This window comes from Molothrus aeneus, chromosome 18, assembly GCF_037042795.1.
Source record: "Molothrus aeneus isolate 106 chromosome 18, BPBGC_Maene_1.0, whole genome shotgun sequence".
NCBI lineage: Eukaryota > Metazoa > Chordata > Aves > Passeriformes > Icteridae > Molothrus > Molothrus aeneus.
Genome location: NC_089663.1, coordinates 215,797 through 232,565, shown reverse-complemented (window position 1 = coordinate 232,565; position 16,769 = coordinate 215,797). Strand labels below are relative to the sequence as shown.

The 16,769-nt window shown below is 48.8% G+C and overlaps 1 protein-coding gene across 1 annotated transcript in view; it reads right to left on the bottom strand.

The window, feature by feature from the left end:
• The window catches only part of AIFM3 (apoptosis inducing factor mitochondria associated 3), a 54,694-nt gene that overhangs the window by 9,103 nt on the left and 28,822 nt on the right, over positions 1 to 16,769 (bottom strand). The window contains 12 exon segments of the mRNA XM_066561908.1: positions 137 to 200; positions 531 to 602; positions 933 to 1,048; positions 2,124 to 2,254; positions 3,977 to 4,068; positions 4,686 to 4,772; positions 7,605 to 7,668; positions 7,670 to 7,712; positions 10,076 to 10,172; positions 11,352 to 11,396; positions 12,402 to 12,511; positions 13,879 to 13,988. Coding sequence (XP_066418005.1) covers positions 137 to 200; positions 531 to 602; positions 933 to 1,048; positions 2,124 to 2,254; positions 3,977 to 4,068; positions 4,686 to 4,772; positions 7,605 to 7,668; positions 7,670 to 7,712; positions 10,076 to 10,172; positions 11,352 to 11,396; positions 12,402 to 12,511; positions 13,879 to 13,988 — 1,031 coding nt within the window.

Here is a 16,769-nt window from a genome sequence, read left to right as displayed (position 1 = left end):
GTGTGGTAGTCCAGCAGGGCTAGCAGACCACTTCCAGTACCCCTGGCCACTCAGCCACAGTGACTTTCTGCTGCCACATCCCCTCCAACTTCTTCTCTGCCCTCCCTCCGTGGCTCAGCCCCCACACAGCCCTTACCAACACCCACGACACAGACGTCAGCACGCAGGACCTTCCCACTCTTCAGCACAACCTCCTTCAGCTGCAGGAGACACAAGGGGCAGGGGGCACATCAGAGTTATTTTAGGGACAAAACTCCTCTGTAGCAGCAGGAAGCCAAGCTGGCAGCTCACCTCGTTCGTGAAATGCAAATTGACCATAATTCCTTAGAAAAGCAGCAGGAGGTGAGTGGGATCAATGCAGTCACCCCACACACCACACTGGCACACATTTGCTCCTGGGGGCCAAATCCAGGAACATGAATTTCAGCAGATAGGAAAGAGGGGATAGCAAAACCCCACTAGGAAAGGGAATGGCAGCTCTGGGGGATGCCACAGCAGTTCCCCCCAGGGAGCCCCTGCCCACCACTTACCTTCCCCTCCTGCTCCCGCAGCTCCGACACCTCTGTCTGCATGTAGAACTTCACCCTGTTGTTCTCAAACATCTGGACAGGGGACAAGGGACAGAGCAGGGGACATCAGGGCCCTGAACCACCCTGGTCCCGATGTCCTGCTGCCCCCTACACTGCCTTGCCCACCCTACAGGCTTGTCTCAACCTGCACTGCTAAGGAGGTCAGCATCCCCACATTCCCAACATGGCTCTAGAGGTATTCCATAGCACATGGACCATGACAGGGAAAATACAGCCCATTCTCACTGACTGCTGTCATCACAGCTTTGTCAATAAATGTGAAATAAATTAATTAGTGCAATAAGTGAAACAAGCAAAATCTGCTCTGTTATCAACCCCCACTAGATGAGAAAGCAAGGTCACCTTCATGACAGCACGGCCAACCCTCTCCCCAAAGAACTTCTTGAAGGGGACATGCTCCAGCTCCACCAGGGACACCGAGTGGGCCCTCTCTGCGAGGTAGGCGGCCACCTCCATCCCTGGGGAAGAGAAGCAGGTCCAAAGAGCCACGTTAGCCCAGCCAGCACTGCCCTGTGTCCCTGGCTGCAGACGAGGAGCAGCCTCACCCGCTCCAAATGGGGAGGCTGGAGCTGCACTCCTGGGAGAACTGGGGAGCCACCAGACCTGATCACACCAGGGGTCACACCAATTCAGGTGTTCTTAGATGTAGGTTTTAAAGACCAAAGGGAGAAACTAGCCAGGAAATTCCAAAGTGCCCTGGGAAAAACATGGAACAAGGGACCTCAGCCAAGGGAAACCTTCCTCCTACAGCTGGGACAACGTCAGCTGTAGTCTGAAAACTGCTCTTGGGAGTAGCTGTTTTCTCCCATCAGAATGGTAGAATATTGGTACTGGGAATTGCATGGGAACCTCCACCAAGACATCTTCTGTCTGCGGGGGTTTTTTGGAAATTAATCTTTTTGATGACCTGCAGTTTGCAATTGGCCCCCTATACCACATGCTTTTCTGTAGATCATATTGATTCAACCATGAAAACAAGTTTATCTTTTATAAAAGAAGAAAAACAAATCATTAATATCCTATAATAAATTCCCATTTATGTTTAAGTCTTGCAGGATCCACTCTTATTCTGTTAGGACCCACAATAATTTTGTTGGAACCATAACAAGCAAAAAGAGTCATCAAAGAAACAAGATTTTTCCTCCACATTTTAAAAATTCACCACACTACTAAAATGTAAAAGAGAAAAATCCCACAGGCTCCCATCCACCAACAAGCCCCTTCTGACTGAAGCCAACTCTCGACACACCAGATTTGGACCCACATGAGCACCAGTACTTGTCTTGCCATGTACTTTTCAGACTGGAACAGCAATATCTATGCCCATGCCAGCTCAGTCTCTTTGAAAAATCAATTTCTCTGGCATGGAAATGTCCTTACACACACCTGGGGCTGGAGGTTGGACTAGCCCAGGTCCAATTTCATGGGAGCGTTACCTCTAACTGGGCAGTGACAAACTGGGCAAAGGACTTTACCCATCTGCAGACAGAGGTGGAGAGCTGGGACAGGGCCACGGGCCAGGCAAGCACTCACCCAGGAAGGATGCTCCCACGATCACAACATTCTTGCTCGTGGCCAGCTTCACCACACGATTGGCATCTTCAGGCGTCCGGATGTTGAAAACGTTTTCCATCTCCTTACCTTTGCAGCTGAGAGTTTTGGGCCTGAAAAACACTGAGGGTGATACAGCTGCTTTTCTCAACTCTGTGTGGTTCAGTGCCCAGTCAGGACTGCAGACACTCCTCCCAGGGCTCCAAGAACATTCCCAAATTTCCTTTTTTCACCTTTCTCTAGGCTGGAGACATGACATGGAAAAACCCAGATGCTGGTGGCAAGTGGTGGAGCAGGGGATGCTGAGCAGCCACCCCAGACCCCATCATGGACTGGTGTACACCCACAGGTCCAGGGGAGCTCCTTGCTGGGGTAGTGCAGCCAGCGCAGGATAGGCATTGCTTTACAAGCCTATGCTCAATTATTGGCATGTCACAAATTTTTTAGAAGCTTAATGGGACACAGAAAACTCACTCTAACCTCCAGCAGTACTTTGGAGCCAGATATTGAAAGTTTGATAAGGCTCTGCAGATGTAGGCTACACTCTCCATTCCCAAGGGTACACTGCTGATGCTGTAGCAGCTTAACTGTGCGCTCCCCAGGCACTTACTGTAGCCAATATATTTTTAAATATCTGGCCCCTGCATAACTGACTCACATCTGGAAACAGGACAGAAGTGCCTAAATAATTTAGGTACCCTAAAAAACCCAGTGTACCTGGAGCTTGTGCATGAGGACTTTGAAATTATTGCCAAAGGTTTAATCCTCTTTTGATCCTAATTGGGTGGTTCGTGCACATGGCATTTTGGCTGTGATCCTGTACACCCTAGCACCAGCTATTCACACCTTGTGGCACTGGCTATGACTGGTGGCACTTTGGTTTCCAATGTGAGTCCCTGCTTTGGCTGATCTACAGCATTCCTTCCCCAGATGATAAATTATGCAGGGGCCGTATTTCTCCTACTTCATTTTATGGCTTGATGTAAGGAACCAAGGAAGGAGAGCCAGGATGCCTCATTTTCAGCTTAAACTGCCAATTTTGACAAACCTCCAATCGAAAACAAACTGGTCCACTACTTCCAGGGCACAAGTGATAACAGCAATCTGGAGTGATGCTCGGCATGCCAGCACATCAATACCACCTTTCCCTATGGCTGGACCAGGTTCAGTCCTGAAAATTCCTATTCTGGGCCCAAGGCTCCCAAAGGGTCTGTTAGAATGGGGCAACAGCAACACCTAATTAAGGCTGCAATAGCAAAGTGTTAAACCTTAATTGCTGAAAAAGATCTTAAAGGTTGGCAAAAAATGAAAGATGGAAATTGAGAGGGATGAATTATCTGGTTGTCAGGGTTGAGTGTTATCAAGGAGTGAAAAGAAGAGCAATGTGGCAAAAATGCTCTCTAAAAGAATTAGGATACTTCCACCTTGGAGCTTTTGTTAAAGAAAATATGTTCAAGGTCCTGGTACCACCCCTGGAAGTATCCAAGGCCAGGTTAGATGGGGCTTGGGGCAACTTGGTCTAGTGGAAAGTGTTCTCTGTCCACAGCAGGGGTGGATCTGGATGAATTTTAAGATCTTTTCCAATACAAACCATCCTGTGATTCTGTGATTCTATAATACATGATGTAGATATATATGAAATAAATAGATGATGATATATAGATGTAGATACATACAGTCATTTCCAATATATTTTGTGTTCCTTAACTTTTCCATACTCAAACAAATCCAGTGTTTAAATTCACCTGCCACATTTCATCCCTTATCCCCAGGCTCCTCACATTCTCAGATAAAACAGTTTCTCGTGATCTTTGAGATGTTTGTCTGAAGCTTACGTGTTTCCTGTTGCTATCAGCAGCTTGTTGTACTCCATCTTAAACCCATCCTTGAACACAGCTATCTTGTTCTTGACATCCACAGCCGCCACCTAAAATCATTCCTAAATAACGTTAAGGGAAGAAATCCCAGATTTTCACCGAGGTCCCAGCCCCATCAACTTGTCTGTCAGGTTTTAGTCCTCCATGTCAGTTTTAGTTAGCTGGTTGCTTTTAGTTAGTCTGTTAGTTTCAGCCCCACCATGTCCACAGTTTGGCCAACCCACACCTTAAATATTCCTAGTTGCATTCTCACAAATGTCTCCCAATATAAATAAATTAATCCCAATATAAATAAAATAATGGGGAGAAATATTTAAGCCATCGTCTTCACTGTTTGAAGGCTGATTATCCTTATCAGACAGCACCTGGCTCCCCAGATCCACATGAGGAATGGCAGGTAACACATGATGGTCACCACAGATAGCCACATCATGGTCACACCAGAGTGCCCTTCTTCCCACAGGAGCATTGTGTTTTGAACACAGGAGCTGTGTTTTGAACAAGCACAGGCAACCTGCACTCCTGGGAAAAAGAGGGGGGCTGGGGGAGACCCAACATTCATACAGTTGCATCCAGTGAGCCAAGAACAGAGACAGTGGCCACATTCCCTAAATACAGCCTTTGCATACTAGCACTTTCCTTCAGGCACACACAGGACTCTCCTTACCTGCATTTCAGTCAGGACTTCAATGTCATAGGTGCAGAAGAACTCCTTGGGGCGCAGGGCAATCTGCTCAGGGTGGGAATCCATTGACTGCAAAAAAAGCCATTTTTCTGTCAGCTGCTGTGGATTGAACAGGTGAGTGGAGAACTGGCTGCTACCAGCACAAGTCAGCACTTGCTGCATGGGTTAAGGGAATGGTTCTACAGGGCTGGAATGAAAGCCTGTTCAAGTAGGAGTTGTCACAAGAGGCTGGCCTCGGCTCTGGTGCCTTCTCTGCTGGTTTGGCATGGGGCTGGTGCTGAGCAGCTAAGGCAAGATCACAGCAAGTGCTTCAGAGTGTCAGCAGACATAACTGCAACCCCTCCCAGTACACACAGCTTCACAGGAGCAAGAGAAAAGACTCATTTTACAACACAGGTGGTGAGGCCCTGGAACAGGTTGCCCAGAGAAGCTGTGGCTGCACATCCCTGAAAGTGCTGGACTAGAGCAAAACCTGGTCTAGTAAAAGGAGTAAAAACCACAGCAGGGGGAGTGGCACAGGATGACCTTTAGAAGTCCCTTCCAACTCAAACCATTATATGAGTATTTGGAAAACAGCCAGTTACCAGGGCAAATGGAAGCTAGAAGAGCAATAAGAACAAACAGCATTAACACACAAGGATTCACTTTCACAAGCACCCAAGTTATGCTGCACAAGTTCCATCCAACGCTGAAGCAAGCGGGTGGGACCCATATCTGCACATCTTCAGCTGCAAGATAAAGGTTCATGCTTTTACCAGCCTTCCCTGGTCACTGCAGTGAGATGTACATCTTTACACACAGTGTTGAGCCCGAGCTCATCTGTCCTCCTGACTCTGTGGACACAAGCTCAGACTCAGGCTGAGAACAAGCTGAGCATCAAGTGACCAAGTTGGGTGTGCAGGGTGCTCCCTGCTCGTGTGTCCCTCACTGCCTGCAGCGTAGCAGGAAGAGGCAGGGATGCCATGGTCAAGCCCTGCTACAGATCATACAGTGCCAGCAGCAGCATCTACTCATGCCACACAGGGATGGTGTTTGGGTTTGACCCAGGAGCAACAGGGGATGCAGGAATCAAGAGCTTTCCTATTCGTCCATGGAGATGGATGTGCAAGATCCTTCTCCCTGGAGGTGGCCTGGTCAGGGGCTGGAACAAGCCCTCACTCTGACTTCAGACAACGCTCTGCTCAGGAGAGACTGGTGTCACACGACTTGAAGCAGGGGCAGGGTCATACAGGTTTTACTGCAAATTCTTTGAATACTCCACATTTACAGAGAGAAACACCTGACCCCTCTGTGACAGTGTGCAGGAAGGGCAAAGCACAACAGTACACAACCACCATGCCTTTTGCTGCTGTTTGGTGCTCTGGGGACAGTAACAGAGATGTGGCAACACACAGGTCATGGTCCAAAGGAGACAAAGGGAAACAGCTCAGCAGGACCTGGGGACAGACTGATAACAGGCATTCAGCAGGGCAGAGGAAAGGCACTGCTGCAGTTTCAGGGAGAAAGAGCTCTGCTGCTTACAGAGCCAGCAGTGGTACTCCTCCACTAGCTTGTACAGGTGTAGTCCCACACACAATAGGATTAAGAAAAATTCCATTTTTCCTACCCTCTTCCCAAAAATTCTGCCTTCTCTTCCATGGGCTTTGTGTACCTTTCAAAAGCAACTACAGCCAAAGGTGTTCAGTGGAGGATTTAACAAACCATGTACAACATCTCTGCCATGTGGAATGTTCTTACTATTTAATAGCGAGAAGAAGAGCCGGTCTAAGACTCATACATGGGGATGAGTGTTTGGAAGAGCTGTCTGGCTGGGACAGGGACTCTCAGATTCTCCAAGCTGCTCAGCACAACCCCTGTGATGCTTGGTTGCAGGTAGCAGGCAGCTGCTCTTCACTCCAGGCAAGACTTGCAGAAGCACAGAAATGGCCTGAATGCTCCCAAAAAGTCATGTGCATGTTTGCCTGTCTTTGAAAATCACTTTTTTTGGGTGCTGGAAGATGGTATGATTGTAGTAGTCCCCATGGGTAAGGTAAGCATTCCTGCCATGAGGATGAACACATAGTTCACCTTATGTTATCTTCAGGCTCTAAGGTCAAATGCTGCTGTCCAACTTGAGCTGCTGCCTGACATCAAAGAAGGTTCAGGAATCAGCAGCAAGAAAATCTGATTAAAGACCATCCTGTGTCTATTAACTGGAATGCAAAATGGGATGTGTATCAGAAAAAGCAACCTTTGCACTTCCATCAAGTTATCAAGCTGTGATGACAGCTGAGAATCATCGTAATTACAGCACAGAGCATCCCTGGGCAGCAAGAAACAGACACTAATAAAAACTCTGGTAGACAACACCATTTTTCCACATGCTCCATTTCATTGCCTTAAATATTTTTGACCCAGAAACACTTTAAGAAGACCCATCCAGGTACAAGCTGGATAAGAGAGCTACCATTTCATCCATAGAATCATAGAATGGTTTGGGTTGCAAGGGACTAAAGGCTCATCTCATTTCAATTTGCAGGGATACCTTCCACTAGACCAGATTGCTCCAAGCCCCAGTGTTCAACCTGGCCTTGGACACTTCCAGGGATCCAGAGGCAGCCACAGCTGCTCTGGGCAACCTGTGCCAAGGCCTCACCACCCACACAAGGAAGAATACCTTTGTTTTTCTGCTGGAGTAATCTTAATTCAGTTTGAACAACTCCTTTTTGTGTTTCATATTTCATTCACAAAGAGGGAAGAAAATTCAAGGGAAACAGAGACAAGAAGATTAATGAAACAGAACCTTGCAGCTGCGGGTTGAATAATATGAATAATAGCGGGGAAAGGCCCTAGAGCAAATTTTAAAATTGGGGAGCAAATTTTAAAACTGGGGAACTGTGGCATACCCAGAGTGATACAAACCTTACTGAGCTTTGGTCTGTCATAGGGCAAGTGTCTGTCCATGGTGCACATCACAATCCGGTCAGCCCTCCTGGCGCAAGGTCTCTGCACAGACCAGCCCAGCTGCCCCTAAGGGAGAAGGAGACCAGTGACAGCCATGTGTATGTGGCCCTGGGAGGTCTGCACTGCTAAACCCACTGGGGCTGACTCCAAAACCACAACCTCCAGCAGCCCTGGCCTCACCTCACAACCTCTCCTAACTCAAACAGCTCACACAGGAAGCCAGTTGGAGCAGATGCATGAGGCAGCAGAAGGGATGCTCTGTCTATGGACCATGACATTAATCCTCTTGTCTATCCCTAAACTGTCACAAACACACAAAGAGCACACCTGAGGAGTGTTGCTAAAGCCTACAAACTCTGACAAACTCCAGGCCATAAGCAGCCACTTAGAACCTTAGACTTCTCTAGTCAGAGAAGGGCCTGCACACCCTGCTCCTGGTGAATTTATGTCCAAGCATGGAGAGTAGGAAGTCCTCCCTCCTCCATGGCCAAGGTGTTGGTTGTGTGACTCACTGCAGACCATTTTCCATCTATTTCTTTAAGGGTTTTTTTGTTCACTTGTTTCAATCACAGAAAAAAACTCATTAAATCAAACAAAAAGCTGCCTTGGGAGCTCAGGTGAGAAGTCCAGAGTCTCTTCTCAGCCAAGGAAGCCTCACTCCATGATAAGTGTTTTTAGGGCCACAAATTCTGTAACAACACTGAGAGAAGATGGACCTGGACCATATGGTTTGGTCCATCAACAAGACACTCCCACTGATGGAGCTTCCACTGATGGGGACAGTGGAAGAAGGGACAAGCAGGTGGACATCCTATGGATGCTGCCAGGAGCATCCTGAGCCAGAGCTGGCACTGTGCTGATGTCAGGATGACCCTCACATGAGCAAGGGACTGCAGTCAATTGCTCTCAGCTCTGCTGGGCATGGCTGGACTGGCAGTCTTTCCCCAATACTTCCCCACAAAGCCAGCTTTGAAATCTCCTTTGGTGTCCACCAGAATAGACTCTGGTCTTTAACAGACCTGTAAATTTATCTGGTAAAGCCTGAGAAAGTTTCCTCAGCAATGGCTGATGTTGTCTGTGGAGTGACCTTGTTGAGGATTGTGATAACTGTCCAGACCTGCCGCACACCAGGACATTCCAGCTGACCTCAGGGAGCAGTATGTCCCCCCCTGGCATTCAATCAACAATCAGCAAGGGCACAAAGAAAGGAAAAATGTCACCCAGCAACATGGGAAAAGCCAGTCAAGCTGGTTTTCCCCTCCGCTCAGACTGTGAGATACACCTTAGATGATCCCAATTTGATGGTCCAATATCCAGCTTGGATCTGGTGACCTCAAGAGTCAAGTAAGAACAACCCATGTGCGAGGAGCAGATGTTTCCTCACAGACCCAGGAACAGAAGCTCCCGTCCTCCTCCCATCCTCCATTTCACCCCAACACGGCCCAGCCTTGGCATCCAACCCATTTCAGAAACTTGGTAGAGATGCTTCACCTCATCCATTAGGCTTTCCACAAAAACGGCAACACACAAATGGAGCTGGGACAAGGGAAGGGAAGGGAAGGGAAGGGAAGGGAAGGGAAGGGAAGGGAAGGGAAGGGAAGGGAAGGGAAGGGAAGGGAAGGGAAGGGAAGGGAAGGGAAGGGAAGGGAAGGGAAGGGAAGGGAAGGGAAGGGAAGGGAAGGGAAGGGAAGGGAAGGGAAGGGAAGGGAAGGGAAGGGAAGGGAAGGGAAGGGAAGGGAAGGGAAGGGAAGGGAAGGGAAGGGAAGGGAAGGGAAGGGAAGGGAAGGGAAGGGAAGGGAAGGGAAGGGAAGGGAAGGGAAGGGAAGGGAAGGGAAGGGAAGGGAAGGGAAGGGAAGGGAAGGGAAGGGAAGGGAAGGGAAGGGAAGGGAAGGGAAGGGAAGGGAAGGGAAGGGAAGGGAAGGGAAGGGAGAACTTGGCAGCTTTGCTGGTTTTGGCAATCTATTTTTGGGATCTGACATTTGCTGGCAAGGTTGAAGAACTTTTATCTTCAGAGAAGCATCTTGAGGTGAGAACTTTGGAGGTGCAATGGGATGAGATGGTGATGTGCAAGGTCCAAGAGAGAAAGGTGTATCGACATCACAGGGACCTGAAAAGACTTCATCTCATCATCTGTGGAAATCAGGGGTTGCTAATGTAACTGGGAAGGGAGTAACAGGAAGAGGATTCAGGATTCACTCCAAAGCATGGCAACAGGGAACTGTAAAGCTCCACAGACTGGACCACAGAGCATCTTTGGATCATTAGCATGTAGTACAAAAAAGTTCAGGATGACTTTCTGGTGTGACCCTTTGCACAGGGAGGAATGCAAGAGGGGTGACGGGTAGAGGGTGCAGGGCACACAGACACCCCCTCCACGCATCCCTGCCTGGGAGGGGACACACAGTGACCCCAGCATGTGCCACCCTTACCTGCACCAATGATCAGCACATTGGTGCTGCTCAGGTTGTAGTTGCTCAAGGAGATGCACTTTGCCATCATCTTTGTCCTCCTCTGTGTCTGAAGAGCCTGTGTCACCACCAAAAAAAAAGAAGAAAAGCAACTATCTTTACTCAGTGTTACCCTGGGCAGGCAGGCAGGGATGGGGACAACTGTAGCAGTGTCATAAACCAGCTTGGATAGGAAGGGAACAACAACACCCTTGTACTGAACAAGGACTCCAAACTCCTGCTCATCCAAATACCATTCCAATGTCCAGTGCACTGCCCCTTACAAGGTACAAGAGTAAAACAAATCCATCATCTTCTGCAAAGGCATGCAGCTACTCAGAGCTGGGGTGGTGGTGGGGCAATAGAAAAAGCAGGTGTCCTTGTGCAATTCTGCACCAAAGGTAAGACAAAAATGAAAAAAAACTCTTTCAGGAATTTTATCCTGAACCTGAGCAGAGCTTGTGCACCTGATATCCAAAGCTGAGGGACTTGTCCAATCCACCAGAGCACAGGCATGGACCTGTGCCAGTGCAGCCCTGCTGCACAGACCCCCTGTTCCCAGGCATTAGAGGCCAAAATCTGTTCCTGATAGAGCAAATAGACTCAGTTTCCCCTCATCACATCCCCAAATCAGCTGGAGTTGAAGTGCTGCTGTTCAGGTGACATCTCTGGATCTAACCCAAGTGCTCCAGGGGCCCACTGGGGCTCTGAGCCACTGGATTTGCACATGTGAACATACAACCATGCATCAAAAGAAGGCTTTTCATGGAAAGAAAGATGGCAGTGGCCTGAATGGGCTTCATTCTGCATTTCATCAGGGTGGGAGAGCCCTTTCTACCCCTGCATCAGGTTCCTCTCCAGCAGGAGCTGAGGTGTGGGCTCAGGAGGAAGCACAAGTGGCCTCTGCCATCATCATGCCAAAAGGCTGGAAGGTGGAAGAGGCCTCTTCCGATGGGCCTGCTAAATTAAAAATTGCTCTGAGCTTAAGGAAACATAGGACAAGTGCAGGATAAACACCTGTAAGGCCTGAGAATGTGGACAGCCCAGGCCAGGTGTCCAGCAGCTGCAGGGAGGCTGGGTGCAAGGGGGACCCAACATCTCTGCCCTGCTCCACTTGTACCTCCATATAAACTGGATACTCACACATCACTCTGCCCAGGCCAGAGGATCAAAGAGAAGCATTTCCCCCCACCCCCATGCACATACAGCAAAAAATGAAAACATTTGTCTTGATTTTTGGATGTCAGTGGCCCCTCACCTGCTTGCTTGCTCGGATGTATACCTTCTCCTTCTCAATCTTCACCTGAGGGTGACAGAACAGTGCTGGTTTGCAGAGCAGCAAGGGTTCTCTCTGGGCAACAGCTAAGGAGCAAGGGGTGATGGCACGAGGTCACCTGTAGGAGCAGCTCAGACCATGGCAGGGCTCATCCCAGCTCGAGGCTGTGGGATCTCCTGCCTCGGATCAACCCCACACCAACACTCAGTGTGCAATCTGATCCCTACCCAAATCTTACACATGGTTTCTCATTCCCACCTCACTCCTACTCCAGAGATCTCCCAGACCAGGCACTCCCAGGTTCCCAGGAGGTACCTGATGCCTGTGGGTGGGTGCAAGGGAGCTTCAGGGGGGAAGGAGCTGCCCTCCACTGGTGACACCAGCACATCCTTGGAAAATATTTGCTCCATGCCATACAGAACATTGCTTATCCCAATTAAAAGAGTCATTTTGTGGGTGACACGGAACTGAGTGGTGTGGTTGATGCTCTAGAGGGAAGGGATTCATGCAGAGGAATGTGGCCAGGCTGGAGAAGTGATTCCCACATGGGAATCTTATAAGGTTTCAATAAGGGCAAATGCAAGCTGCTGCAGCTGGATGTGAGCAATTTGCCTTACCTGTCCAGACTGAGGGATGCAGGAATTGAGAGCAGCCCTGAGGCAGACTGGGATTGTTCACATGGAGAAGAGAGGCCTAAAGGGGCTCCAAGAGAGCAGGAGAAGGACTTTGGACAAGGGGCTGCAGTGACAGCACAAGGGGGAATGGCTCCCACTGCCAGAGGGCAAGGATGGATGGGATATTGGGAAGGAATTGTTCCCTGGGAGGGTGGGGAAGCCCTGGCACAGGGTGCCCAGAGAAGCTGTGGCTGCCCCACTCCTGGAAGTGTTGCAGACCAGGTTGTAGTGGGCTTGGAGCAACCTGGGATAGTGGAAAGTGTCCAAGGGGTGGAATGAGGTAAGCCTTAAGGTCCCTTCCAACCCAGACCATTCCATGATCCTATGGTTTCCTCTGCCGCACGGACAAGGATCTCACCTGGAACCTGGGTAAACTATCCAAGCCGGGAAAGTCCTCAATGTCACCTGTGCCAATGTTGAAGCAAGCTCCATGCCAGGGACAGCGGACTCTTCCTTTGGACAAAACCCCTGCAGGGAACATGGCAGAGCAGGGTTGGTGCTGCCCTGCAGCTGCCTCCCATCCTGTGAGATGCACCTCTCCTACAGGACACATGATAGCTGATGCGAAACTGGATGGGCAACAGTGGAGTCTTCTCAACATGCACACTGGGCATGTTTGGGACCAGCTGGGATCCCCTATGAGCAATTCCTTCTAAAATGCCCTGGATGGCAGGGTCCTCCAGTACCTCTGGGCGCAGTTCCAAAGCTGTTTACTCTGGGATATAACTTCACTCTCCAGCCAGGATGGGGCTGTCATCCCCAGAGTCTCATGGTCATTTTTAAAAGCCCCACTATTACCCAGAACAAGTGGTGCTGCAAGCAGAGCATCACTGATTTAGAGTACACATGTTTCAGAGCAGACCCTGGCACAGCAAGGCACCTGCACTCACTGGGAAGCATAGGCATGCCCAAAGCCATGTGTACATTTCTCTAGGTGTTGGTTCAGAGGCTGCTACCTTGGATTTCAGCTTTCCCTGCTACAGTGCCAGGGCAGGGAATAGGCCACCATGTGGCCATGGACTGGTCCTGAGCTTGTGTCTCTGCTTGCTGAGGCACAGCAGTGACACATCTCATCACCACCATGGGTGGGGTACATGAGCAGCCCCCTTGCACCTACAGCTGCAGCAAATCCCCAGAGAGATCCCTGTGTGACAGCCAGTCTGAGGAATGCACCACAGGTCTCTGAAAGGGCGGTGAGCTCTCACCTCCAGGGCAGCGTGGGGCTCCTCTGCCCTGCTTAGCAAGAGGCTCATCCCAGGGTGGGGGGGCTGAGAGCATGGCTGCTACACCCAGCACAGCTGCTGGGCCAGCAATGCCCAGAAGACACTCAGTGTCTTCCCCAGGATCACACCTCCAGCAAAGTGCCCTACCACCCCCAGTTTTGGTGATGTATGTCAGTACACAGACTGCTGCCATTGCTTAGGCTCGGGGCAGAGACCTGCCTGAAGCCTGTGCTGAGAAAGTGCCAGGATGCGTATTTTTAGATGCCAAGATGGGAAACCATTCCACCTCATCCCACTTCAGTCAATAACATGAGCAATGTTCTTTTTGCTACTGAAAGGATCCCATCAGCCCAAAGAGTGTCCTCTTTCCCCTCAACGAGAAGAAGCCCCAGCCCTGTGATCAGCAGTGGCAGCTGCAAACCAGACCTGGCAAAGTGCTCTGGGGAGTTTTGTGCAACTCCAGCTTGTTCCCATGCCTTCCCCAGCCAGAAGATGCCCCAGTGATGCTGAGTGTGCAGTGCAGCACTGCTGCATGCTGGGCAGCACAGCCAGGGGGCTGTCCTTTGTCCTGTGATGCCCTTGGTTGCTCTCCAGGACATGATGCAGACTGACCTTTGACCAGCGGAGCCCCATAGTGGGGACACTTGTGTCCCACGGCGTGGAACTCCCCGCTCTCCTTGATGAGCAGAGCCTTCCCGCAGCCCAGGTCCACTTCCCGCATCCTGAACAGGAGGAATATGGAAACAGATGGCAGAGCATCCCCCTCACAGCTGATGCCACCACTCCACCCTACAATCCAGCCCAGCCTAGTCCCACCAGGCTCCCCTCTTCCTTCAACCTGCTCATTACTGGCTTCAGGTGACTACAGATATAGGTCATTCCTTGTCACCAAGCCAGCTTTGGAGGTGGCTCTGCTGAACAGACTGGGGAACATCCAAGCTGGGCCATTCAGTGGCAGCATCTAATTTGTCCATCATTGTGCCAAGAGGCAGCTCAAAACACCTCCCCACCTGCTGGGGGAGCTGGTAGTGGCAGCAAGAAACCAAACTGGTTTTACTGTGACATCAGCTCCCCTCCTGGCTCAGCAGCTCAGCAGGCCCCTGCCAGGCTTGTGTTTGTTTTTCAAACCAAACACAGTATCTCCCAGAGCTGAAAACAAGGAGAGGTTACTCTGAACTTTGGGGTCTACCTCCCACACCTCAGGGTTTTTGCTCTGGTCCTGGCCAGTCCCAGGGTCACTTTTCCTGATAAATCCCTCAGGACAGCAGACACCTGTATGTGACCTTCTTGATGTTCTCCTCAGCTGCTTTTGCAGAGTGGAGCTCACACAGTGACCTCCTACCAGCACCAGGTTCCTGGCCCCAGCTCTGCTGGGTTCAGCTCTGCTCTGCAGAGGAGCCAGCAAACCTTCAAGCCATTCCTATGGAGGGGTTCAGGTTCTCTTTGAAATCTCACAGTTGCTCACAGAACAAGGAGGAACATTCTTAAACAAAAAGGGATCAGTTTAGACTACATATAAGAAAGAAGTTTTTATAATGTGAGTAGCAGGATGCTCTGCCTGGAATAGGGTAAGACAAATCAAACAACACCGTTTTGCAAAGCTGTCAGTGGTGAACTGAGAGGGGGTGTCACACTGCTTTTGGTCTTGAATTATGCTAAATCCAGTCTGACTCATCAACCCCAAAGTTAAACATTCTGATAGCAAGAGGAAGATGGGGCAGATACGGTGAATTATCCTTACCTAAAAATGCTAAGCTGGAACAGCTGGCCTGCAGATATCTGACTGACAATCACTTTTTACTCTAAAAGTCCTGCCCCTTACAAATAGCAGGTTCTTCTAACATATCCCTTCTTGGAGTGTGTGTGGAGATTCCTCCCTGGGGTGGGGACACCCTTCAAGGTCAGTCCTCAAGAGTGAGCAAAGATTTGCCCACGCTCGTTGGTCTGGGTGAGTGACATCAATCTCTATTTCATAATCATGGGGTTTTCCAGCTTTAATAAAATTACTTTCATATACTCTTTTCTACTCTACTATTAGTTTTAGCTTTTATCCTGTATAGTACATAAGATTAAGATCTTTTTGTCTAATCATTTATCATAATAAATAATTTCTTTTTATACAAATATATCTGGTTTGCCATCCCTATCCCTGCAGGAAAAAGTTGTACAAAGGTTCAGTCGCACCTTCGTAATTCCTTAGACTTAAACTGTTGGCAATGAGGGTTAGGATTGGATCCAGCTACACCAAGGCTTCTCTTAGAGAAGGAGTTTACAAAGGCAGGGAGTCCTTTCTGTACCTCCTGACTCAACAATAGCTTCTCTCACAAACTTTGTCTGAAATTCCCACTCCACCCGTGACAAATTGACATAGTCAGCAGGATGGCAAATAATTTTGGGAAAGAGACAAAAGGCTTAACAGAATATTTATGGCAGCAGAGGACACACATTGACACTGATAATCCTTGATCAGTGAACAATTGGTATGAGTGGGAAAGGATACAAGAGAATCAAATAAAAAAGGGATCAGTGGAAGATTAAAAAGGAAGAGGTATCATGTGTCATGTAGTGAGATTATGCTTAAAGGCTGTATGGCAATGGAGCTAATAAAAGAAATAAAGAAACTAATAATCTGAAAGAGGAAATAAAAGGAAATATGTACAACTGTCTTTACAGTTATCAAAATGACCAATTAAAGAAACAGCTAAAAGAATTCCAGGAAAAGACAAAAGCCTTGGAAGAAAAAATAGAACTGATATTATAAAAGTCCCCAGTGCTGAAAAAATGTGAAAATTAATAGTATCACCTGAGGATTGGGATGGTGATTTTTGGGAAAGCCCTGATGAAAATGCTGATGAGAGAGAATGGAACTCTGGTGAAATAATTCAGTGTTCACCTCCGATAGAGGAAGAGGTTCCAGATTTTAAAATGGAACACATAATTAAGACCAAAGTGTCCAAACAACCCCAAGAAGGTCAGAGGAGGAACATGGACTGAACTTATGGCCTGGGACCCCCTGCAACTAGCAAATCTACAGGAAAAATATGGAAGAAAATCAGGGGAGTCAGAAACCAAGTATTTGTGGAGAGTGAGTCTCTGGAGAAGCTAGAATATTGCTGAATGGAACTCAAGCTAAGGGATACTGGGGGCCAGAAGTCTTATTAAATCTTGGACCTGAGCTTGCCAATCAACCCTATTCAATAACCAGTGAGGCTGCATATTGGGCAGGAGCAATAAATGTTATGAGAAGAGGAGACACAGCTTCCCTACCCACACGGTCATCTAATGAAATCTCTGCTGCTGTTACAAAGGCAGCTTTTGTGTGAAAACAGAAACACCCCAATCTCCACAGAGGTGGCTCCTAATTAAGACTTCTATTGAGAGATGCCCCTGCAATGATAAAAATTTATTTAGTGGGGCGATGAGATGAAATTAGAAGAGATGTAATGCATAATGAAGGCGATTATCCCCACATAATACAAGCCGGCAAAATTCTTGCATGGCTT